The sequence below is a fragment of the Cupressus sempervirens genome, chromosome 9 (assembly GCF_028749045.1).
Source record: "Cupressus sempervirens isolate cs-2001-9-10 chromosome 9, ASM2874904v1, whole genome shotgun sequence".
In the NCBI taxonomy this organism is placed as follows: domain Eukaryota; kingdom Viridiplantae; phylum Streptophyta; class Pinopsida; order Cupressales; family Cupressaceae; genus Cupressus; species Cupressus sempervirens.
Window position 1 is genome coordinate 556,990,014 of NC_143126.1, and position 24,985 is coordinate 557,014,998.

The 24,985-nt window shown below is 35.7% G+C and overlaps 1 protein-coding gene across 1 annotated transcript in view; it reads right to left on the reverse strand.

Annotated features, from left to right (window-relative positions):
- Positions 1-24,985, reverse strand: part of LOC149539865 (PH, RCC1 and FYVE domains-containing protein 1-like) — a 177,957-nt gene that overhangs the window by 114,040 nt on the left and 38,932 nt on the right. Inside the window, exons 5-7 of the mRNA XM_089801065.1 lie at positions 21,499-21,705; positions 17,523-19,643; positions 2,190-2,336 (exon numbers count right to left, since the gene is read on the reverse strand). Coding sequence (XP_089657191.1) covers positions 2,190-2,336; positions 17,523-19,643; positions 21,499-21,705 — 2,475 coding nt within the window. The remainder of the gene's footprint in view (positions 1-2,189; positions 2,337-17,522; positions 19,644-21,498; positions 21,706-24,985) is intronic.

A 24,985-nucleotide genomic window follows, 5' to 3' on the forward strand; every position in this document is an offset into this window, starting at 1 on the left:
TTTGCCAATTCTGAAAATGCACTTATTCTGTCTTCAAACTCTTGTCAAATGCTTCTCCAATGATAGGGCAAATCTGAAATCCTTATTCCAACCAAAAACAAACCCTAACAACGAATTCTCAATAAGCTCCAATGAGATGGCTGAATACCAACTCCAATTATGCAACAATTCAGGTGATATTTCACACCCTCAAAGTCGCCAATCCAAGGGAGTGATTCGTTCCCAAAGATCGAATAATTTGCAGATCCAAAGTCCACAAATGTCTTCACAATGAAGAAGTAGAAGAGTTCTCCAATCCAAGCATGTCCAAATGAGAGGCCCAGCCCTCTATTTATTCACTTTTCTAAGAAGTTGCTAGAACTTCTAGAAACATCCTTTATAATTTCTCATTATAATGCACTTTTTTATAATAAAGTAATTTTATAAAATAAAAAGTGCAACTCAAATTAAAATTATAACATGTGGGCCCCAATAGCACATAATGATAAAATATAACCTCTTAACACTTCTTCAAGAGCAAGATATGACTATCTGATCCACAAAATTGACTCTCTTTCCACACCATTTGCCTACGAGAGTCTAGAATAGGCAAATCCATGATCAATGCCATGTTGAACTAAAGAGGGGACATTACAGGTTTTAACCAAGAAATTAAAAACAAATAAAGAAAAATATAAGGGGTAAGGGACCTGCAAGGTCATAGAATTTTTTTTCAAAACTCAGAAAATAGAAAAATTTCTGATAATGTTTTCTTTTCTATTTTATTTCAAAATTCTGTCATCGCCTGAACATAATGTATCACAATCTGTTTGAATTGTCAAGCTCTAAAGCAAGGTACATAAAGGGAATATGTCTGTAGAACAATAGAAGAGGATCTAATTTTGTCTATATAACAATTATGTTAAGTGTAATCTGTTTTTTCCTGAGCATACACAAATCTGTACTTGTAAATTGCTGCATTTCCAATAAATGTCCTGAAACAGTGGAGTTACACATTCAAGGAACAAATACAGAAGCTTTCCATAAAGAGATTGAACAAAAATAAAAAAGTAGAGGCAATTTGAGGTCAGTTTTGAAACATAACGGCAGGGGTGGAGACATCAGTATGGGTCTCTTTTTTTTATCACCACAAATTCTCTTATCAGCTATTTAAGATGGTCGTTGAAGCTTAGTATTTGTGTACCAAACCTCATGTGATTTCTAAACTAAACTCTAATATTATGTAATACGATTCTTCAATGAATATGATGAATTGACTTATAAACTTCTTATCAATTTTAATATTTCCCAATTTTTTTGTCAAGCCTTGCCATAAAACCAAAAAAGGCCCACCATGGAATATAGCTATTTATTAAGATAGCACCCTTGCCTAACAATTAGAAAACAAACAAACCGGTCATTAAAAGACTACAAGTATTAACAAACCATAACAAAATGCATTGATTACATTATCCTTGCTGCCTCTCACCCTCAGGAAAAGAAAAACCCAAAATCCCATCCTATTGAAATTGGTTGGTAGATTTTGATAATTTGAAATATAAATTAAAAAAATCAACAATTTTCTTTTGACCTCTCTGGTGGCAAAGATAGATTTAGCCCACTGTGGATCCAACATCAACGCCAAGAAAGATTTAATGTCATGGTAAAGAAAGTGTTGTTTTTCTTTAGCACATATATGCCTCTCTGTATGCCAGATACAAAAGCTGAAATCAAATAAGTAAAAAGAGATTCTAAGTGGTTGACTGAAAATGGAACTTTATGATTGATGTCTATTTTTAAGTTTGCGGTTGCTGTGACATGAATAGCTGTAATATAGCCAAACTAACAGAAACATTGGCATCAACAAAAAATCTTTAATTTGGCTCATGAAGAAGTAAATGGCTGCACAAAATAATTAAATATTTGGAGTAAAACATTCTTCCATTTTGAAGTTGGGAGCTTCGTAAAGCTCATAATGTGACCTTGCAGAACAGATCAGACACTCAAAATAAAATTAAAAGCAAACCTATGTAAATGCGAATACCATCACCGAGAGGTAGATAACAATGATCAGATTGTACTTTTCAAGTTTATTCAACAAAGAATAATAACGGGCAGTCTAAACTACTTGAATCTATAAAAACCAAGAGTTTTTGCAGCTTTCCAGTTAAGAAAGAAAACCACAAGTTAAGAATGGAAAGAAAGGATACCTGTCCAGTTAAGACTCTGATAACCTCTTTTGCAGCTTTACACCTTGTAGTTTCCTCCCTAGCAAGTGCTTGTGCTTCTTCGATTTCACACTCATATTGCTCAAATTTAGCATCTTTGCTTTCACACTGCTGCTTGAGATTCTTTACCTGTTGTAGAAAAAGTACCCAAGGAGCACACAAATGTAAGTTCTATTGTAAACTCAACTAGTGAGTATTAACAGATTCCAGAATTTTATTTAAGCCAAAGCAAATAATCACAAACATGATTATCTTCCATAGTTGAAGTTGCGCATAGTAAAAGAGAATTTGGATTGTCCAAAGATATTTAGCAATTTATCTTAACCATACAAATAGTAATAAAAAAATGGGATATTTGAGTATGGATCTACAAAACAAGAAGAGGATGTTGTCTGCATGTTAATGTTTTGATTTTGAGAATGTTTAGAACCGAAAGAATGACATGATTCCCAAAATAAAATGCAATAAGGAAACACTGGCACGCATTCTGTCAATCAAAAAATTCCCTACATTTCCTAGACATGGATATCTCCAAGCTACTTTGGGAAAATGTCCTCCCAGCACACTTCCATCTCCATTGAGACTTTGAGGACTCAGAGACATCCTCGAGACTGCCAGGGGACTCCCCTGAGTCGTGATCATTCCAAGGATGCCAAGTGTCTCCCACAAATGGCAAGCTTAAAGTTTTTATTGGAACTAGTGCTCAAAGATGAACCCTAAGGGCCGATTGGCCCCACCAATACCTCATGAACCCAATAAAATGCCCCATAATCTTCATTTTTACTCAAAAAATCATTTCAACAGCAAGATTGAAAAGAAACAAAAGTGAGTGAAGTGAAAGAGAACAAGAGGGATTCTACACAAAGTTGGAAAGATTTTTCAGGCATAGAGTATGATTCTATGACTATTCTATGAATCTATTTTTAAAAAATTATTAGTTTTCTATTCATATTTTGATTTTATTCATCATTTCATAGATATGGCTGCAAGTGCATATCCATCGTTCAATATTCATTTTTTATATTGTCATCAATATTGAACATTGAAATTGTCAGAGTTCATATTTTTTTTTTATTGTTTTATTTAAGTTCATTGTTTTAGAAAAAATTGAAATTAGTAGTTTAAACATTATATGTTCAAATTTGTTTTTGTTTGTTTTGCCAAACTAGCATGAAACGTTTGTGTATCCTTTGCAAATGTGCTTCGTGCTAACTGAAACAAGAAAAAGTGAAATGCTTTGTTGACAAAGATTAAGAGCAAATGTTTGTATTTGTGTATCCTCTGTGGATGAAATATAGTCATGGATGGGAAGATTGACATTTAAGCATTGTTCATTCAATGGTTGAAAACATCTGGGATATATCACTAAACTCCTGATATATTTAGTTATATATCATGAATCATAAAATAGGATTAGATCTAGAGTCATATTTGTGACAACAAAAGACAACCCAAAAAGAGTCATTTCACAAATTGCTTCATTCTAGAGTCATATTTGTGCCAAATTCGAGTAGATCTAGAGTGTTTAGTGAATTCAGGAAGGTGATTGCAATTTTCAGTTTGGTGTTGATTTCGAGGTGGGCAAATCGTTTCACATCTTGGATAAATATCGCAATGTTGGAGAGGTCCAAGTAACAATAAAAGACAACCCAAAAAGTGTCATTTCACATGTTTGCAAATTGGTGTTTGGAGAGGAAAAAGGGGGTTGGAGGAGAAAAGACTCAATTAGCAATAGTTTAGAGCAATTTGTTGTGGACTTTAAGAGGATTCGAAGAGATTTACAATCTTGTATTCACAAGTAAGTTTTCAAATTTTCTTTTTCCCTTTTTTTCTTAAAAATCATTGTCTTGTCTTTATTGCATCTAAAGTTTATGCAAACTCTATAATAGCAAATCTAATGTACTCTAATTTGTTTTAGAGCGTGGTGAACAAGATCTAACACCATTTTTAGCAAGTATTGCAAATATTTTCATGGTTTTCTCAATAATTTCATATTTTCTAAAAACATTCAAACCATAACACATTTTTTTGTTTTTGCTTTCAAGTTTCAACTATTTTTAAAATTATATATAGCTTTAAACTAATTTAATTTGTTTACTAAATTTCTTTGTTATAATATAGTATGTTAACTTGTGCCTTCAATTTGTATATGTAGGTTGATATTTTATTAAAATGCCAAATAGGGATACCTCCACAATTGGGTCAGCTGCAGCATCTGCCAATGCATCCTAAAGGGGCTAGAGATAAGGATTGGAACTATTGCTTTGAAGGACCTAAACATGATAGTCCGATATGCATAAAATACAAATAATAATTAGTGGAGGCATATCTTATTTGGAATACCACCTTGGAGGAATCAAAAAGCATGACACAAGGGTTTTTGAAGACACCACAAAAGAAACAAAGAGAGATGAATGTCTTGCTCACTGCCGAGAAGAGAAAAATATGCAAAGGGAAAGGGGAATATTGGCCATGAGGCCACCCAATTCTTCAAGGTATCCCATTATGTCTTCTTTTAAAGAATCATTATTATTTTCTAATCACCATTATTAGTCTGAATTTGCTAAAAAAATGAACATAATGAAATAATGCGGGTTGCAGCTAGGTATCCCAGTTACCCTTGAAGAAGAAGCAACAATACTTGAAGGCACAGTGGGCTCTCTTTGTGGCCCAGATATCTGCAAATCCACTATCCCCCATGCCACCACTTTTGTTGGTTCTAGTAGACCACCACCATCTTTGCCAGAATCATCTTTTATAGGTAGATATTTTGTGCAGAGAAACACACCTGGAGCACAACCATCATTGGAGGCTACCAGGTTGAACAGCGATGTGTATCAGCAAGTTGACGTTCAATATATTTCAACATCCCCTTCAATGTTTCAGAAAATCCCTATTGGCTGAATTTTTGTGGCTGGAATTACTGTGGCAAGAAAGGACTAGAAGGTGTTTTTCTCCTATAGACTTGCATGGCAAGTTAGTTCACTTGTTTTAATTTTTAAATGATTTATAGTTTTACACATTTTTGTTGAATGTCAATTATTTCTTAATCAAAATTGTGTACTTTACACTAATTTTTGCTTTGTGCCTGTAGGTTGCTTAAATATGCAATTTCTAGGGCCAAAGATGTGGTAGAAAAGCAAAAATTAAAATGAAAAAAAATTGGCTGCACTATTATTTCAGATGGATGGAGGGATGGGAAAAATGGTACCATCATTAATATTTTAGTTTCTTGCAAGGATCAAGTGGTCTTTTTGAAATCCTTGGATTGCTCTGACAAGGTAAAGACAGTTGAAACTTTGGATCTAATGTTAGAGAAAGTTGTGATGAAGGTGGGGATTGGTAATGTAGTGCAAATTATAACAGAGTATAGCAATATACGGCAGTAGGTAGGATCCTCCAAGAAAATTATAGTACACTTTTTTGGTCTCAATATGGAGCGCATGTCTTTGAACCTTCTTTTGGAGGACAGGGAAAAAATGGATTGTGTGAGACCTATTGTAAAGGATGCAAGGAACATAACAAAATATACAATCACCCTTGGATTCTCCACTTGATGCAAGAACACACCCAAGAGGAGTTAGTTAGAGCGGGAATCACAAGGTTTGAAACAATTTTCTTAACATTGCAAACTATTATTTCTTTGTCCAGTTTGAAGCAAATGTTTGTGAGTTAAGCATAGCTAGATTCAATTTATTCAAAGAAGCTTGATAGATAAAGTGTTGCACACATTGTCTTCAACAACCAATTTGCACAAAGTGCTACAAATTTTTGTATTCAAGAATCAAATCTTTCATTTTAAATTATTAACTCTAGTTTGTAATGATGAATGATTTTATTTTCTACTTATCAATTGTGGGTGTCAAAGCCCTTGGTTAGAGTTTTCTACTTTGTAGATGGATATCAAACCCCAATAGGGCATCTTTATGAGACCATGGATAGGATCAAAAAGGCTATCAACAATTATCACAAGGGGGAGAGTCTCAAATTTGACCCCATATAAGATATTATTGATAGGAGATGAAACAATCAGCTCCACCAACCCATTCATGCGGTAGGGGACTTCCTCAACCTTCGTTTTTTGGTACTCTCATCCTACTTGGATCCCAATGGAGAGGTTGTGGAGGGCCTCACTAAATGCATGCAAAGGATGGTATCCAAGGTTTAGGTGACAAACCCTGTTGTGGCTAAGATGGAAATCTATCAAAATGCAATAGGCAAGCTATTCTCCTCAAACTTGAGAAATAGAGGAAGAACCACTCAAACCTCAAGTATAATATTTGGGATTTTGGAATCTTTCACATGCATGATAAGTAGATACTAAGTTACTAAAAAATCATTTTACCTTGCTTTCTAACTCTTTAATATATTATTTTGCAAATGCATGGTGACGAAATTGGGGTGGAAATCTCCCAAATCTGCAAAGACTTTCTGAATCTTATGCCACCCTTGTAGTTCATCTAGTTTTGAGTGCAATTGGAGTTTGTTCGAGGCCATTCACATAGAGGAAGAAGTTAGCACGGAAACGCCTCATGAACTTGTCTTTGTGCAATATAACCTTCGGTTGTACATACGAAAGGTGGAGGGAACACCAGTTGGTTCACTTGACTTGGATGACATATATTGTTACTGTGATTGGACATCACATGAGCATCCTCCATTGTTCACAGAGGATGACATCTACGATTTGGAGAGGTAGGGTATGAAGGAGCATGGATTCACAGTGGGATTGGATGACATTCAATAGGATGAGGATAGTAAGGACGCTTCAGATGATGAATTATTTCCAATGTCAGCACCATCTACATCCAAGATGGAAGTCAAGTTGCAGTCACTTGTGCAGAGGGAGGAGGCACAACCACAGCGACAATGGACTTCTACGATTAGACTCTCGCTCTCATAGTTTTTACTAGAGCTGCTAAGAAGGGGAAGAGGAAGATGTAGACTTTTTTTATTTTGTAATTGTATTTTTTTATACTTCTACAAAGATAATTTGCTACTTTTAGTTTTCTTCAGAGTTTAGACTATCTGATTATGGCTAACAGGCATTAGCATTCCACACAAGGATGTGTTTTGCACCTTATTTGCAGTTAAACATATATAGACCCAGCTTGTTTGGTTTGCTTATTCATTCATTGGCTCATTAGATGCATCTCCTCATTCAATTTTACAAAATGAAATGCATTTCTAATTAAATTTAAGCAAATTTTAAGTTCTCAATAAGTTGCTGATTTATCTATGATATCTTTTTCCCCTTGGAAAAAAGTTGCCACAATGATACTTTGAACCATGCTCATAACCATACCCCTTGAATGTGTAATAGACTATGCTCCACGGAGTTTCCAGGCAAAGTTATTTTAGGGGATGGGGACGTGTTTTTGGTACGGCGACGGGTCAAAGCCAAAATTTAGGGGACAAGACCTTGCGGGACAGCGATTGAAAACATAGGGGATTTTTTTATATAGAGAGACAAAATTGAAGTATGCATATCATAACATTGATAAACCATTCACCATAGATATTTTAGAAGATTAATACATGGAAAATTATCAAATGACAAGTACTAGTACCTCCATTATGACATATCACATAGATACATAGTAAATCAAATGCCTAAAGTCTCCAAGTATTATACGTGAAATCAGAATGGAATAAATAGAAGTGCAACTAAAATAGTAAGTAGTAAATAGAAATACTAAATGCAATCTTTCCTCACTGCTGCTACTGCTGTTGCTCTATGTTTTTTTTCCTTCTTAGCAAGTACATTTACATTATATCTAAAAATGAGCAGAAGAGTTAGTGTTTTAATGGACAAATATGGTTTGCATATTTTTATTATGTCTTTACGACAACTACGGACCTACACAAAAAGCGAAATTTACTGTTTTGCCTTTACCCGACTAGCTCGAAAAAAGGGGACGGCTAGAAGTTTCAAGGACACGTCCCCATGGAACACTGGTAATAGGAACTAGTACACGTACCCAAGTACAAAGTACTCAATGGAGAGCATCATAGCTATGGACCATGATTAAGATTTCTGATTTTGTTTCAATATCGACTTTCTATTTATCAAAGCTTATTTCAATATGTAATCATACATCAGTTTGAAAATTCGACACAATGACATTTCAATTTGTGTACTTAATCGTCAAAGTTAATATTTGTCAGTAAACTTTATCACCATTCTTGTTTTGAGAACTCAATGTCATTATCTTTTCAGATTTTCTATGAAATATTAAAATTATATATTAAAAATTGACGTACCCAAAATACCTCGTCTGCTATTTTGAAAAAATAACTTTACCTGCACCCGCATCCGCATCCATCTTCAAAGTACCCAAGCACCCCTATCTTCGTGCAACCTTGCATAACACTTAAACCCATTGTATTACATTTTTAGATTATAAAGATTTATATGCTAGAGCACATGCATTGTAATGTCCCTTATATGTTTCTCTGATTTTTGCACATCTATTAAATATTAAAATTTCTTCATATCCCTATTTTTCGTGTTAATATTGCTTTTATATACTTCATCATGAGAAAAGGTGTCTTTTCATTTAATATTACTAATATTATCAATATTAACATTAGTAATATTAATGCATATTATATATACTTCAATTTGTATATTTTGATTATTAATTTAATCATTATATAAAATCATATTGTATTGTTTTATATAATAATATCCCATTATCATTTAATTCATTTCATACTTTTAACATTATTATTAAAATGCTATGCTCCACGGGGACGTATTTTCGGCCCTTTTATGCTTGTCCCTGTACCGGGTACAAAACGGGGATGTGGGTACCTATTTCCACTGTCCCCTATAATGTCCCAAATTGGGGAAGAAGGGTACCGTCCCCGAAACTTGCAAATTTTTTTTGCTAAGAAATGTGGGTACAGAATCCTGTATCGAGGACTCCATTCCCATCCCTCAACCATCCCCTTTGGCTAACGTCGTCCCCTTTTTCCTAACTGGTGACGGCTAAGTTAAAAGCCCAAAAAAGGTATTTTTAAATTATTTTTTCAATTCCGCCCAAGCCCCACATGGACGGTGGAGGTTTCTAAAATAAGGGAACTCTAATGTGGCTTCAAATAACAAGAGGTAAATACTAAAAGAGCATTGTTCATTTGGAGTTGTTTGCAATTTGGGAAGAGGAAGAGGAAAACAACAACAAAAGAGGAGTGCGTTTTAGAGGTGCAAGAGGAGGTTTTGCCTTCATTTTTACTTCATTCCAGGTATGTTTTTTTTTTTTTTTTTTGTTTGATTCGAATTTTATTGTTGTTTGTTGTCATTTTTCCAGGTATGTTTTTTATTTTATTTTTGTTTGATTCGAATTTTATTGTTGTTTGTTGTCATTTTTCAATTTTCCCAATGACATAGAGAGGGCATGTTGAATGGAACATTGAAATGTTTTTTTTTTCCATAACTTGCAGCAGTATAAAACATTGTAAAATCCAAAGGCAAAAACATGAGCAGCAGTGACGGTGAGGGAAGTAGTGATAGCATGGATGTTGCCATGCAAGAAACTCAAGTGTCACATTTACAAAGACCAAGAAAAAGACCTAGGGCAGCCATGGATGATGAGCCTAATATAGATGTCCCTATGGAAGATGCAATGCCTATCCATTTGAGTGCCCTTCCAAAGCACTAAAAAAATATGCCAAAGGCTCATTCAACCCTAAGAAATCTCTCCTACAATTTGCCACAAAAGTAGACAGCAATAAGAAGAAAAATCCAAGGGGTAGTAGGGAATGGGAGTGTCATATATGTAAGAAGCATTATTTTGGGAGCTACATGAGAGTGTATTGTCATCTTTTACGGATAGGTGGGCAAAGGGTGAAAGGTAGCAAAAAAACTAAGGATGATGAAAAACTTGAGGCCGATAGGTTATATGTGGAGAGGGAGAGCACACCCACACCCTCATCCACTCCCACACTCACTCCCATTAGCACTGCTAGTAAAGGGAAGGGAAAGGCCGAGAGAGATACCAATGTGGCTGATTTATTTAAGATACAAGCAAAAGAGAGAGCTGAAGAGTCTATGGCAGATTTCTTGTTGCTCATGGCATACCATACCATGTTTCTCATTTCTCATTCTATAAACAAATGTGCAAAGATATTTATGTTGCTGGTCCCTCATTTGTACCGCCAAGAGAGACTAAATTACGCACCACTATCCTTGAAAAAGAGTACTCAAAAGTAAACATTTTGATGGAGGATATGAGACAAACATAGATGAGTGATGGATGTTCTATCATCATGGATGGTTGGACCGATATCAAACATCAGCCACTCATCAATATTACTGTCACTAGTACAACAGGGGCCTATTTTCTTAGAGTCATTGATTGTTTGGGAAAAAAGAAGGATGCATCCTTCCAATTTTAAATTTTGAAAGATGCTACAGAAGAGGTAGGGACTTCAAATGTTGTGCAAGTAATCACTGATTCAACCCGGGTGTATAAATCAGTTGGATTGATAGTAGAGAGCACCTATAGACACAATTTTTGGACCCCATGTTGTGTACATCTCTTGAATAACACCTTGAAGGACTTTGGGAAAATTGATTGGATAAAGACTATAGTGTCTGAGGCTAGAGACGTGCAAATGTTTATTTGCAATCATCACACATCACTTGCATTATTTAGGACATTTTCCAAAAAAAAATTCCTCAAGCCTGTGGAGACTCGATATGCTAGCTACTTCATTTTGTTGGAGAGGATGCTTGAGGTCCAAGAGGCCTTACAATTCATGGTGGTCAATGTAGAGTGGAATAGATGGCATGAATCAAGCACCCCAGATGGAAGACCTGTCAGACGAAGAATCCTAGATGACAACTAGTGGACCACAATGAGGCAAGAAACTTAAATAATTGACATCATAATTGTTATTGTTGATTTAATAAAAACATTTATGATTTAAGCGCTTGCTGATTTTTTTAACATGTGATGTTTCTCACTTGCAATTTTCTTTCATTTGCAAATACATTTGCTCCTTCACTACCCCTATTATGCAGGTCATTAGATATGCTGATATTGACTCTCCTAGCCTTGTAGAGATTTATGAGACTTTTGATAGCATGCTTAGGCAGATCAAGCAAGTTATTAAAGAGAAGAAACCTACTTTGGAGTTTTATGAGGAGCATCTTAAGCCCATTGTAATGAAAAAGTGGAACACTATGAACACCCCACTTCATATGACAGCCTATGCAGTCAATCCAAAATGCTATGCACCAAGGCCTAGGAGAGTGCCTCCATCTAGTGATGAGGAGGTGAGTTCCATTTATGCATAGTTACACCACCCTGGGGGACGGGGGGACGGCGAAACGAGGGGACAAGTTTCCGGGACGGGGGGACAGAGGGGCCTTAATTTGGGGACGGCGGGGGGTCGGTGGGGGGACGGCGGCAGGGGACAAGAGCGGTGTATATATCTATGCATATGGTATTTAAAAATGTTAGTTATGAAAATATGTATTGCAATATAGGATGTAAAGATGTAAAAGAGTGAATACTTGAAACATTGCATTGAATTGGAACATCGAACATTAAACATAAATAGTCGAATTTGCAAATAGTGAATAGCAGGATGTCCCCCATCCTCGGTGGAGGTGGTGGAATCTAGTGGCACCGCTGGGGACGGGGAGACGGAGTCCCCAAGTCTCCGGTGCGTTGAAGTCTCTGAGAGTTCAGGCAAAAAGGGGGGGGGACGCGTCCCCGTGTTACTATGCATTTATGTTAAAGATTTCTGATTTTATAATACATTTTTAAAAAATTTATTTTATTTTAAAAGTTTATGAACTCTAACTTCTTAATTTTTGTTTGTTCAATATAGGTGAAGGAGGGCTTCTTCAAGGCCCTTTCAAAAATGTATAATGTAGAGGATGCTGCAAAAATTCAAGGGCAATGGCTTGACTTTGCCAATCTCCGTGGTCCAACATTTGGTAGACCAGAGGCGAGGATTGATAGAGCTACATTAGCTCAAAGGAACCCAATTGGATGGTGGACATAGCATGGTAGAGACGCACCTTAGCTGAAAGGCCTTGCCATTTGTCTTCTCTCACATTTTGCAAGTTCCTCTGCTGCAGAGAGGAATTAGTCTACATATAGCTTCATCCAATCGATCAAGAGATTACATAGCATGGTAGAGACGCACCTTAGCTGAAAGGCCTTGCCATTTGTCTTCTCTCACATTTTGCAAGTTCCTCTGCTGCAGAGAGGAATTAGTCTACATATAGCTTCATCCAATCGATCAAGAGGAATAACCTTAACTCTAGACAATCAGAGAAGCTTGTGGTTGTTCACAGTGTATTGCGACTATAGGAGCGACAGAGTCTTGAATATCACCAAACTCCAACACTACGTTGGGATGTTAATCCTAAGGATGCATTGCAGATTGATGAGAATAACACACCTCTAGGGTTGCTTGGTGTTCCATTGGATGAGGACCCTCTGCCTACCCCTGCCAATGATTCAGAGGAAGAGATTGACGATGATCTTGATTTAGATAGAGATTTAGATTCCTAGAGGACAGCCATATATTTGTCTTTCCGCTTTGCAAATACTCAAATACATTATTGTTTTTGATTATTATGGAGTTGGACATCTCATTTACACTTCTAGTATTTACTTTCATTATGTCATTTTGAATTCATGCATGATGATGATACATTGATACTTGGAGCCTTTGGGCATTTTTGCTAATTGTATGCAATATTTGGATATATCATCATATCATATTCTCATTTTGATTTTAATCTTGATAGTTTTCAATTTCCATATATTCTATGGTGAATGGTTTATCAATGTTATCATTGTTATGATATGCATATTTGAAATATATCTCTAAAAAAGTCTGATTCTCCATATATATAAAATTTTAAATCCCCTATATTTTATAGCCATCCCCTGAGGTCCAGTCCCCTAAATTTTGGCTTCGACCTGTACCCATACCGTAAACACGTTCCCATCCCCTAAAACGTCCCCGTCCCAGAAATTCTATGGAGCATAGTTAAAATGTAATTATATTATGTGATATTATAATATGATTATAACATTATACTTATATTATTTTTTTATTAATTATCATTTATATTTATACAAATCTTATTTTGACAGGGATATCACATGCATTCCCTAATTAATTGTCGATATTCATATTACATGTAACATAGATTACAGCTAAAATTGTTTCCAATCCCACTGCTTGAGGTTATATATTATTTTAGCTTATCTCATCTATATCTCTTTCTATGTCCACTTCTCTACTCTCTATACCTCTATAGGCATGTTTATTGTAGTACAATCTTGCTAATAAATACTAGTAACATTATGAAAGAATAAGCCATGACTACTAGTCATTCTTGTTCTCCATTTCCAGTGGGTAATCTAGCTGTGATGTCTTGTATGATGCCAAAAATCTTTGGAACTCTTTTCGGTCGATTTGTTCTATTGTCAGCCCAAAGACTGTTGTGACACATTCAGTGGATTTGTAATATTGAATATGCTTTGAATTTGTCCAACAAACATAATAAAATTTATTGCATACATACATAAATACCATCTACAGGTGTATCAACATAAATATATTAGTTATTACAATACCAATATAAGACCATGACTTGAGACAACAATACAACTTTGGGAAATGAAAGTTCAATGATGCAATTTGTGTTCACACAAATGGAATACCCTTCTTTTTCGGAAATAGGTCTCCGAAGATGTAAGACCCAATAGAAGCAATCTAGTGCAGCTTTTCCGTTTTTGCTTCTTTGTTTAATCAACTCTCTACCCATATCAATGTATTGCATGCCAAAACAGTTTTCCTTTAAGCAATTCTCATCCTTGTGAAACTAAGTTTAAGAGAAGTAAATGTGCAAAAACAACAGTTAAACAACACATGGGATTGAACCTCTACATATCAAGTCTCGATAAATAAGTGCAACCACTCAGAATGTTGCAATTTTAATGCAAATTGTGCATAGTATCTCATATGGACTTGGATCGTGAATTCATTTTCAATGCCTTCTATGTGTTCCATCCTCTTCAACCTGATTTATAGAGTGTAGGGATCCAAGTTGTTGGTCATCAATCACTTGGTCATGTTCATCAATTTTCTCTTAGGATTATGTTTGACCCTTTCATTGTTTAGCTCTCTTCCCTTAGCAGTATCTAATTCCCACTTCTAGGACATACGCGCGCACACACACCGAACCCCCAACCCCCCCGCCCCCACCAAAAAAAAAAAAAAATACATATGCACGACTAGAAACATCTGCAAGCACATATTTGAACTTAGACAGATACACATGTGACCTTAGATGCACACACATCTTCAGACACATGCACACACCCTCACATGTGCCCACACATGGACACATGCATTCCAGCATTCTTGTTAGTTGTTATATATCTACTCGTCCTGTAACTAAAATGTAATTTGTTGCATACTATCTTGGCCACCAACCTAATTGATACAGCTGGTATTAGAAATAGATAACAAGGATCATTGTGTGATTGATGAGACTCATAAGAAACTATGAAAGAATAAGACTCACAAATAAAGAGCTTCAGGCCTACCAATGGGGTTCTATTGCACAGCACAATGAAAGAGGCTATAACATCAAAGCCTTTCAGTGAAAAATATAGAAGTGCAAAATAAAACAGGATTAACATTTCTAAGTATTAACACAAGGCCATTTAAACTAGTGAGCAAGGTCTAGGACAGAATTCTCATCAGATTTTGTAATGTTGCTTTCCTCGAATTTTTTATGAAAACAAGAAGTTGGCGGTATAACAACTTTAACCAATTTGTATCCAAACAGAAACAATTAATTATACATCTCAACACATATAATTCGCCAAATAATCACATAAATTTGCACAGAATAAATCAAACTCCAGCAGAAATAGATGTTAACTACTATAAAACCTCTACAACCATAAGACTGTTTTCATTACATCAGCAATAAACAACACTTACAAACCTACAACATTTAATGGACTTGTGGAAAGATTGAACTGTACTGTAAACCTGGAGCTATAATATGCTCAAAAAGGGAGAATATCCTCAAGATCAAGGGGTTTCCATCCTCTGATTCCAGATATCAACATATTTCTGTCCATTGATCATAGTCTCTTGTGGGCTTTTGTCCACTACAGATAGATTGAATACCAAGTGGGATATCAACATGTTTCTGTCCATTGATCATAGTCTCTTGTGGGCTTTTGTCCACTACAGATAGATTGAATACCAAGTGGCCAACCATACAATGTCATACCTTGGATGATTGCAAACGAATTGTCTTCCTAGATTCATATGCTACCCATCAGATAAGGCAAGTCAACCTACACCACCTTCAAGGCCCCAAATTCAAGTTCTACATGCTACATTAGGTTGGCTTTAGACCTTACAAAAATCCCCTTCAGAGTTCAGAAATTTCTCTTTCCCCAATACCAAGTTGAGACTTCCTCGGCTTGCAACCTTGATACCAAAGCAGTGATGATGTCATTATCTAAACCCTGTCTTTGGTGTTTCAAGCTTTGCATTCCCTTCTACCTTGAAGCATATGTTGCTTCTCCAATCACCAAACCCCAACGCTACTCTGAGTTCCTCCCAATGTTACACCTGGGCATGGGTCAAATGATACCTTTGATCATTGACAAGTCTTGTGTCGACTAGCATATCTAACACCTAATCCCTCACAAATTTCTGTGATTGCTCCGATTCCAATCTTCTGCCATATTTTGAAAAAGGGGGATAGGAGATATTTTCAAGTCCATGACAAAATAAATTTGCACATCATTGTTTTATATACTTCAAGATATCAAAGATTTATGAGCATTCTGTCTCCCTTGAAGATGCATGAACATTCATGTTAACCATTTCTTTCTCGTCATCTAAAGATATTCAGAAAGTGGTCATCTTCCATGGCTCAATTCCCTTATTGGTTCCTTCAATCTGAACAATCTAGTTTCAAGAAGACCAGAAATAGCTGCCATTGTTCCACTTTCTTTGCCAGAACAAGGTGTACGTTGTTTGCAACATCTGAATTTTCATTCTATGGACTAAAATTTCATGGAGGTCTAAAATTTACCTGCCAAAAGGGACATAATTGGCATGAGCCTATGGCACAATGATAGTATATAAATAAGTCCTAATCACCCAGAAATAAGAAGCTGATAATTGGTACATTTTTCCTACCCATGGTCAGTTAACATATACTTCTTCGCTGATAAAGTGTTATTTCCTCAAGCAAATGTGTGTGACACCGACAGGCATGAGCTTGGGTGGAGCAAGATGGTAAGTCTTTAAAACGGATACTTATTGTAGTCAATACATGAAGGACTTGCTGAAAGCAAAGGCAAAGCATTTATTATCTAGCACCAAAGACACTAAACATATGAATATGTGACCCTTTTATAGATCTGTGTCCCCTTCTCCCACATCTGATAACTTGAAGGGATTCAAAACATAAGATACAAAACTCCTAGTACCAGAGAAGCGTGACCGTTACAGATTGTTAAACCAATGAGCATAAATTAAACATAACAACACTGCATAAAATTGCTAATTTTTTAATAGGGGGAAATTGTCCCCATCTTGTTGTCAGATGTAAAAATTCTGATATGTGGCACAGGAGGTCCACATACCTTCCAAGTACATGAATTTGTTTGCTATGACCAAACACATAGTGGCTTGACTGTGTCGTTTCGTCCCTGCAAAAGAGCTAAGTCATATATCTTTTAGAAGATGGAACTAGATGTTTGGATTCCCAACTAATCTCCTTTGTTAATGTGGGGGATGTATAAGTTTTTCTATTTACCACATTGTCAATACCTAGATGAGCATAAAGACCAAGGCCGAAATAATTTGGTTTAATGGCTTGTATGAAACTACAAAAGTGATATTTTAATATGCTATTGCTTGAGATATTGGTTCTTTGATATATGGTATAGCCAGACTATCTCCCAGCTGCGAACAGTGGTTGTGGTCAGATCTTATATCTGTGGCATTCACGTTTTTTGGATAACTCTTTGAATCTGACAATTTGAGTAAATAATGGATAACAATAATAGTTTTCCCTGTCACTTTTGTTCATTGGTTGTGTAGAACTGGGAGCTAATATGGTGCTAGAAACCAAAACCCTAAATAAGGGAAAGACTGTAAAGATTGTACTTCTTCAAATAAATAGTCTTAAAATATTAAAATTATTATTCATTCTAAACGGAAACTGTTTCTTTGCCTCTAACAAGCTTTACATAAAAAACAACAAATTGAGAAATCAAATTAAATTTCATGAGTTACCTGCTCTTGCAATCTCAGAATTTCTTCAGTTAGAGTTCTATTTGACTGTTTTAATTCTTCGAGTACAGTGGTTGGGGTATACATAGTAGAAGTTGGTGGAAAAACTCTTTTTGATCTGGGAGGACTCTGCTCCCTTGAAACTGGTAAAGAAGTTACAGATGCATTCTGGGTTTGAAGAATTGGAGCAGGAGATGGGTGAACTCTAGCATTTGAATGAAAAAATGCAGGACAGCTCACCTGGCCCCATCTTTCAGATGTCGAAGTAAGATTTAATGGTTCTTGCTTTTTACTCTTTTTTGAAAAAGTATCCCCATCAAATCGTTCTATCTTTTCAGCAATTGTGACTTTGGGTGAAAAAAATGGTGATTTCAGTGTCTTCATTTCTGACTTTTCTCGAGAGACCATGGTCTGATGCATTAAAGAGAGCCTTCTAGATCTAGATCCATTTAATGTGAATCCACAGTCACCAACTTTATTTAACTTAACATAACAAGGATCACAAACACGATATGGCTTGCTTCGATTTGGTGCCAAACATGCACTTGTAGCCTTCTTGTTACTGCATGCATGACAAAATACAAATCCACAGTTATAGCAGTTATGCCTTTTTCTCGTGAAACCGAATGGCATTTTACACTCTGAGCAAGATGACTGGTCCACACCAGAGATTGATTTGTGTAGGCAAATCACTGCTGTAAAAGAAGACCCACATGAAATAGATTTTACCTGCCTATCCTTTAATGCTTCTACTACTGTTGGTGTGCTTCTATCTTCAATGTCTCCATGTCCTAGCCTTCCATTTGCACCCTTCCCCCATGTATAGACTTCACCTTTTGAGGTCAAAACTGCAACGTGGAATGAACCGGATGAGATCTCCTCAACAAACTCTCCTTTGAGCTTACCTTCCACCAAAACAATAGCCTTTCCATTGGCTTGGGAATTTCCAAGCTGACCATGGGCTCGACTTCCCATCGTGTAAACCTGACCTGAGGCTGTAAGAGCAACAGTGAGAGTTTGTCCACAAGTTGCTTGAACAAATGAACAGTTACCAAGGGCTTCAACACATGTTGGAACTAGCTTCTTCTCTTTATCTGCATGCCCCAATCTGCCTTTGTCACCATCTCCCCATGTAAATAATTTCCGAGCAGAAACGTTGGAACTCAAGTTACCTGGCAAAACCTCAACTACAGCAGCCGTATGCCATGGACCACAAGCTGCTGTTATTGTTTTTAAGCCCTTTAAGGATTCAACTTGTTTCGGAATGAGTACAGATCTGGTGTCTCCATGCCCAAGAGCTCCAAATGATCCATCACCAAATGTAAACAACACTCCAGATGATGCCACTACTGCTGTATGCCACTCCCCACAAGAAACTTTAGCAACTCGAATACCATCTAGAGGACCAGAAAGTCTACGAGGCAGCCAATGGCTTCTACTACTGCCATGTCCTAAAAGGCCATCACCACGGCTGCCATCTCCCCAAATGTAAAGCTCTCCGACAACACTTATAGCGCATGTATGATACTCACCACATGCAACATACTCAATGCTGTTATTAGCAAGAGCCTCCACTAACTTGGGTTGAGAGACGTCCACATCAACTTTATGACCAAGCCTTCCCCCATTCTCCTCTCCCCAACAGAAAATCTCACCTTTCCTAGTAACCAAAGCAGCATGTCTGACTCCACATGCAACTCTGTGAACATCCAGCATCACAGTCGACTGCACTGCTTTTGGAAAGAGTGCATCCACCTGCGTATGAACAGAAGAACCAGATCTATGCACACCACCACCTAATATACCATCTTCTATACCTTCTCCCCACATTAATACATCGCCCAGAACATCACTATCTTCGAACACAGATCCCTGGCTTGATGAGCTTATTACACTTGACAAACTCACTCTAAATCCTTCAGAAGGGTTTTCTTTGATTTGTACTTTTGAACTGTCTGTTCGCAGATCTAATGGAAATGAATGCAAGGAGTTGACCAAGGAATTTCTTTCAAAACCTTTTTGTGATTCTGTTGAGTATAAAGGCCTTGCTGAATTACATTTTTCTGTAAACTGCCGTGGAGGGCTCCCATATAAACTTTGTACCTTCACGTGTCGCATACAGTTCTGCAATGTGTTAATCCTCATCAGATAGAATCATATAAGTAACTTGTGAAATACGTGGACATAATACCTACTCCAGACAAAAGCAAGTGATGCACTCAGATTATATCCAAGAAGAAAATAAAATAGAAATGAACTAAAAACTCTGCATTTCAACTCAATTGACACTGACAGTATTGAAGAACTAGAGAGTCTCCATGCTGACCGATCATAGACTGCTGCCTAACAATCAGATATGAGGTTTACCAAATTATTAGCTTTGAGATCAGGGCATATGTAACCATACTTATGTTACAATATAGTTTCTGTATAATCCCTCACACAGACATCTGACTACGACAACTATGAGGTTGCTGAAATATTCTGCATCTAAAACACTTGCATATGATTAGAAATTCCTATGCATACCAATGCCCATTAACTAATTAATAAATTATCAATCATGAACATACAAATATTTTATCTATTGATCTCATAATCACAAATTACCCTTGAAAGCATGTATACCAATCCCAACATGCAACCAAAGCATTGAGATTTGAAAAATACAAACAATTACAAGTATGTGGATTGGCAAGGCTCCATTTACTCCCAAGGTTAGCCACAAACTCCAAACCGAATGGTGTAGAAAATTTGAAGAACATATAAGTCAATGTAGGTACAAATCTTCTTGGGAACTATGACAAGGGGGATCTCATAAAACCAATTTGATTTCTAGCTTTAGCCATGACCCAAATATGACTTTTGACCATTTTACACATACAACATTAATCCTAAGATTTGGAATAACTCAACATATTGCAAGCATTTGATTGATGTTTGTTGGTTTCAAATAATATTGAAAACAAAGTGTCCACGAGGAAGTACAACTTGATACCACTATTGAGAATCAAAATATGGATATTTTTCTTATGTATTCTGGTAATGATGTATCCTGTTCATACTTTTGAACCTAAGAAATAAATTATACAGTAATCAAAGGACAAAAGGGATTGAACTAAATGAAAAACCTAAGTTACCAATGCTGATTCTGATGCTGATGCGGGTGCGGGGTGCTGATGCACAGATGCATGGAATTTTTTTTTCAGGGATTTTGGATGCGTTTGGGTGTGTCCATATATATATATATATATATATATATATATATATATATATATATATGTATGTATGTATGTATGTATGTATGTATGTATGTATGTATGTATGTATGTACTAAAATTTATGTATGCAAAGAAATGCAAGAAATACACAAAAACAAAACATTCCATAGCATGATGCTTCACTATTGATAGTTCAACTTCAAATTCACTAATCAAATTTGGTCATTCAGAATCATAAGGGTTCTCAAAATAATCCACATTCTCATCATCATCAATTAAATACATGCTAAAATTGACATCTAAAAGGCATTTTGGCTGTGGATGCTTTCTGGATGGACCCGGATGCTTCCTGGATTCTCCTAGGAAGCACATCCTGGACCTGTGGATTCTTGCTGGATGTGCTGCAATGCATCCACCAAGAACCCAAAGTCCCAGGATGCGCTTTCAGGGAGAATCTGTGCCTAACACATCCAAGCATCCAGGCGCATCAGAATCAGCATCTGGCCATTTCAGCAGAGAATCGGTAACTAAGTGAAAAACTAACAAGTAATTAAAGGACAAAGGGGATTGAGGTAAATGCATTTTCTAGAAGGGAGAATATTACCTTTTGAGTTGTTCAAAGGTGACAAACCACCAAACTGTTTTCTGGTTAAATTTAGCATACTTGTTTAATATCAAATATGCATGACCTCTTCATAAGTGACCAAATGTTACAACTCAAAAATTGATTACTGTTTTCAGATTTAAAAAACACATACATTTGATCCCGACTGTGAGAACTTTTCTGTATCATCCACAAAAGAAAATGGTTGCTTCCTTCGTGTGTGTCCAGCAGGGCTGCTAGCATTAGATTGAAGTCCTCCATCACTCCATGAATCGGCATAGAGTTTGTGAGACTGAGTCCCAGAGATTAATGCCTTTAGACCAACAAACCAAATTTCTGCCTGCTCCTTGTCCTTGCAAATCTGAAAGCATGTATATCTCATGTCAATAAATATTTAAAAAGTGTAATGTTAAAATAAACATGCAACCAGATTCTTGTCTTCGCATGCTAACTCAACAACAAAGGTCTCGAACATTACACGAGCTAGTTGTCCAACTAACCCTTTTCTCTGTTTTCTTTAAAGAAAAAGAAATTAGTCTTTAAGGCTTCATTCTTACAGTTATCTAGGAATAACACTTAGATGGAAGACATTATTCATTATGAGCTCTTGGGATTACAATTTTCCTGAAATTGAATATGTATGCCTTTGCTAAGAATACACTACTTGCAAATTGTGGGGTCCAAACAATAAAATCTTAAGCTATTTGAATCATGGCCAAATTTATTTCCACATGTAATGGGGGCCTGCAAGAAAATGAGATAAGATCATGCCACATGCAAACAACTGTCAGTATGAATTGAAGACACTAGTTATCTTTCATAGCCATATTGAGTAACAAATATTTAATAAAGGATTTGATAATGTCCTTTCCTACTTGGGTAGAAAAGCTCTTATTATGAATACAAAAATAATATAGTGCTTGTGTAAAATAAAAATGAATTAGAACAACTTGTTCTATCGTTATTTATGCAAATCTAATAAAAGTTAAGAAAGATTATTGAACAAACATGCAATGAGGATACAAACCACAAAAAGTGTATTATTTATATAGATCTACATATAACTACATTTTTTTTTACTTTATTGCAAGCAATTCAGTGCAGATGTGCCACATTCAAAAAAAGTACAAATTTTGGGTTTGGACAACCTAATGTTCCTTATGTGGACTAATAATAATGCTTTACAATACAATGAGAAAGAAAAGAGATCTAATTGTAGATGAAGAACCTTACTATTTTTAGGATCATGTGGAAGAAATTTTAAATTTCAATTTGGAAGTCTCAAAATCTTTTTGAAAATGTTACAATAATTTCCACAATTAAGTATTCATTTGACAGAATTCATTAAAGCCACAAAAATAGACATTTCTGGATTCCTATTTGTTGGGAGGACAATATTTTTTATTAATGTATCTCCATCAGAAACTTAGTAAGCTTGAAAAAGATGGTATGTGAAGGAAATTATGCACAGGACTACTCAGCAAACAATAGAGTCTTCATAGATTATAATTTTCAAAATCCCTGCCCAAAACTTTAACTTGTTTTAGGGGTAGGATTAAAATATCTCAAATTTTACTAAATCTTCTCATAAGCAATTAATTATTAATTAGATTTGGGGTAGAAATTGCACTACATTTAATTTTTACCAACTCTAATCCTAAACTATTTATTTCAGTTTAGGCTAAAGGTTAGGGCATTTTAATGTTAATTCCTACTATCCCTAACCTTATTATTGTTTAGTCATTCTTTAGGATTTACTTGAAATCATAAAATCTTCCAAGCCCTTATCTCCATAACCACATTATTTGGTGACTATATTCGTATATGATTCAATTAATAATTTGGTTGACATCATCACCCATCTATCATGCTCCCAAGTTTGGTTGACATTCTCTACCTAAACTAGTACCCATAGGACCATGCCTTTCTACCACATTGACCTTATTTGTAACTCATGCAAGATGCTGAAAGGCCTAATCTGTATATAGAATCCTCACTAATTTAAAAGTGAAAATTAGTATCCTTATGCTTTCTAAAGCAATCAAAAACTCTAAGGAAAGAACAGGTTGTGCATGTGAAACAGGTTGTGCATGTGACAATCATGTCAATTAGTAATTGGTGCCTGAATTCAACCCCAACAAATTAGCTTTCAGTTGATTTTATAAAGAATGAGCCGTGTGAGTTCGTGTTAGGCACATAAGATTTGCATAAGATAGATCGCTAAAACAATTGTCTCCTTTTGATGACAAAGTACATTTTAAAGTAAAAGAACAAGCCTTCTAAGCTAGAACTTTACAGTAACATGAGACTGTTATTGAGATACAAAACAAGACTGTCCTACCAATGATTGAAAGTTACCCAAAAGAGACAACAAGATTAATAATTGAATCCCTAAGGGATCAGATCAACTTTGATCCAACAGAAACAAAGAAAGTGTGATTTTGTACCTCAAAGGGGATTCCATTTCTACGTGAAATTATTTTTCCTTTTTGTTTTTGTTGGGTAACTAGTGACATCATCTTGATCAGATCAAAACTACAGATAAATAAAATATAATGCTTCTTGTAAAATGAAATATAACACAATATTATTATCCTATCAGCTATTAAGATAACAATTACAATAAGGTTTATCTCCTTATATAGAACTTTAAGATGAAACAGATAAAAATGACACATCTGACACATTAAATACTAAAATGGAAATAACAATAAACCAATTAGTCACTACAGTGACTTTATCACAGACGTAAGCCTTATCTTATAATACCTCCCCTTAAGGCTTACTACAATAAAAACAATTCATACTAGCACAAAGCCTAACAAACTATAGAGAAACTAAGACTCCTCAAAATCATGTATTCATCAAAAGCTTTTCTTTGTAGCTAATATTTAGATCAGGTAGAACTCGTTACCCTCATAAAGATGTAGCTCATGTGCTACATCATCGAGTGTAGATTACCATCTTGAACTTCTCTATCAAAGATCTCCTGGATTATTGGACAGCGATCCATGCTACTCTACATACAGTGTTGTGTCAAGTTGTCTCATAGCCAGTGTTACAAGACTCACCTGGACTTGCTAAGACTTGGCCAGTCCAAAGGTTACCTTGTCAAGGCCTGCAGACCTGGACATTGGTTATGGACAAGTCTTGCAAGACTTGCCAAGTCTGCAATAGTTTCCAGACTCGGCAATTCTTGCAGGCCAGACTCAGCCAGGCAATTATGAACCTTTTATCTGGTATTTTAGTTCCTTCTTTATATAAACTTGCAGCCTTTCAATACTTGTTTGGTTTATGGCATGTTTGTTTAGGATTCTCCCCAAGTTTGTCTTCAAGTCAGTAACATTCTCTTCATCAAAAAATATACATGAAATATAACCCTTTAAGTTAAAGTAATATCCCTTGCAATTCTGAATTCAATTTTCTGACTTGAGAATTTCATCAAACAATTTCACACAAGTAATATATTGCTGATCTAAATTCTGATTCATTCTAAAATACCAAACTTAAATTGATAACAAAACATGTGGTTGCAAAAAAACAGACTCCAAACTATCTAACAATAAAGATGCAAATGTTTTTGTATTTTTCTAAGTCTATAGGCATTGATTAAAGATGAAGAAATGTGCACCTACAACAGT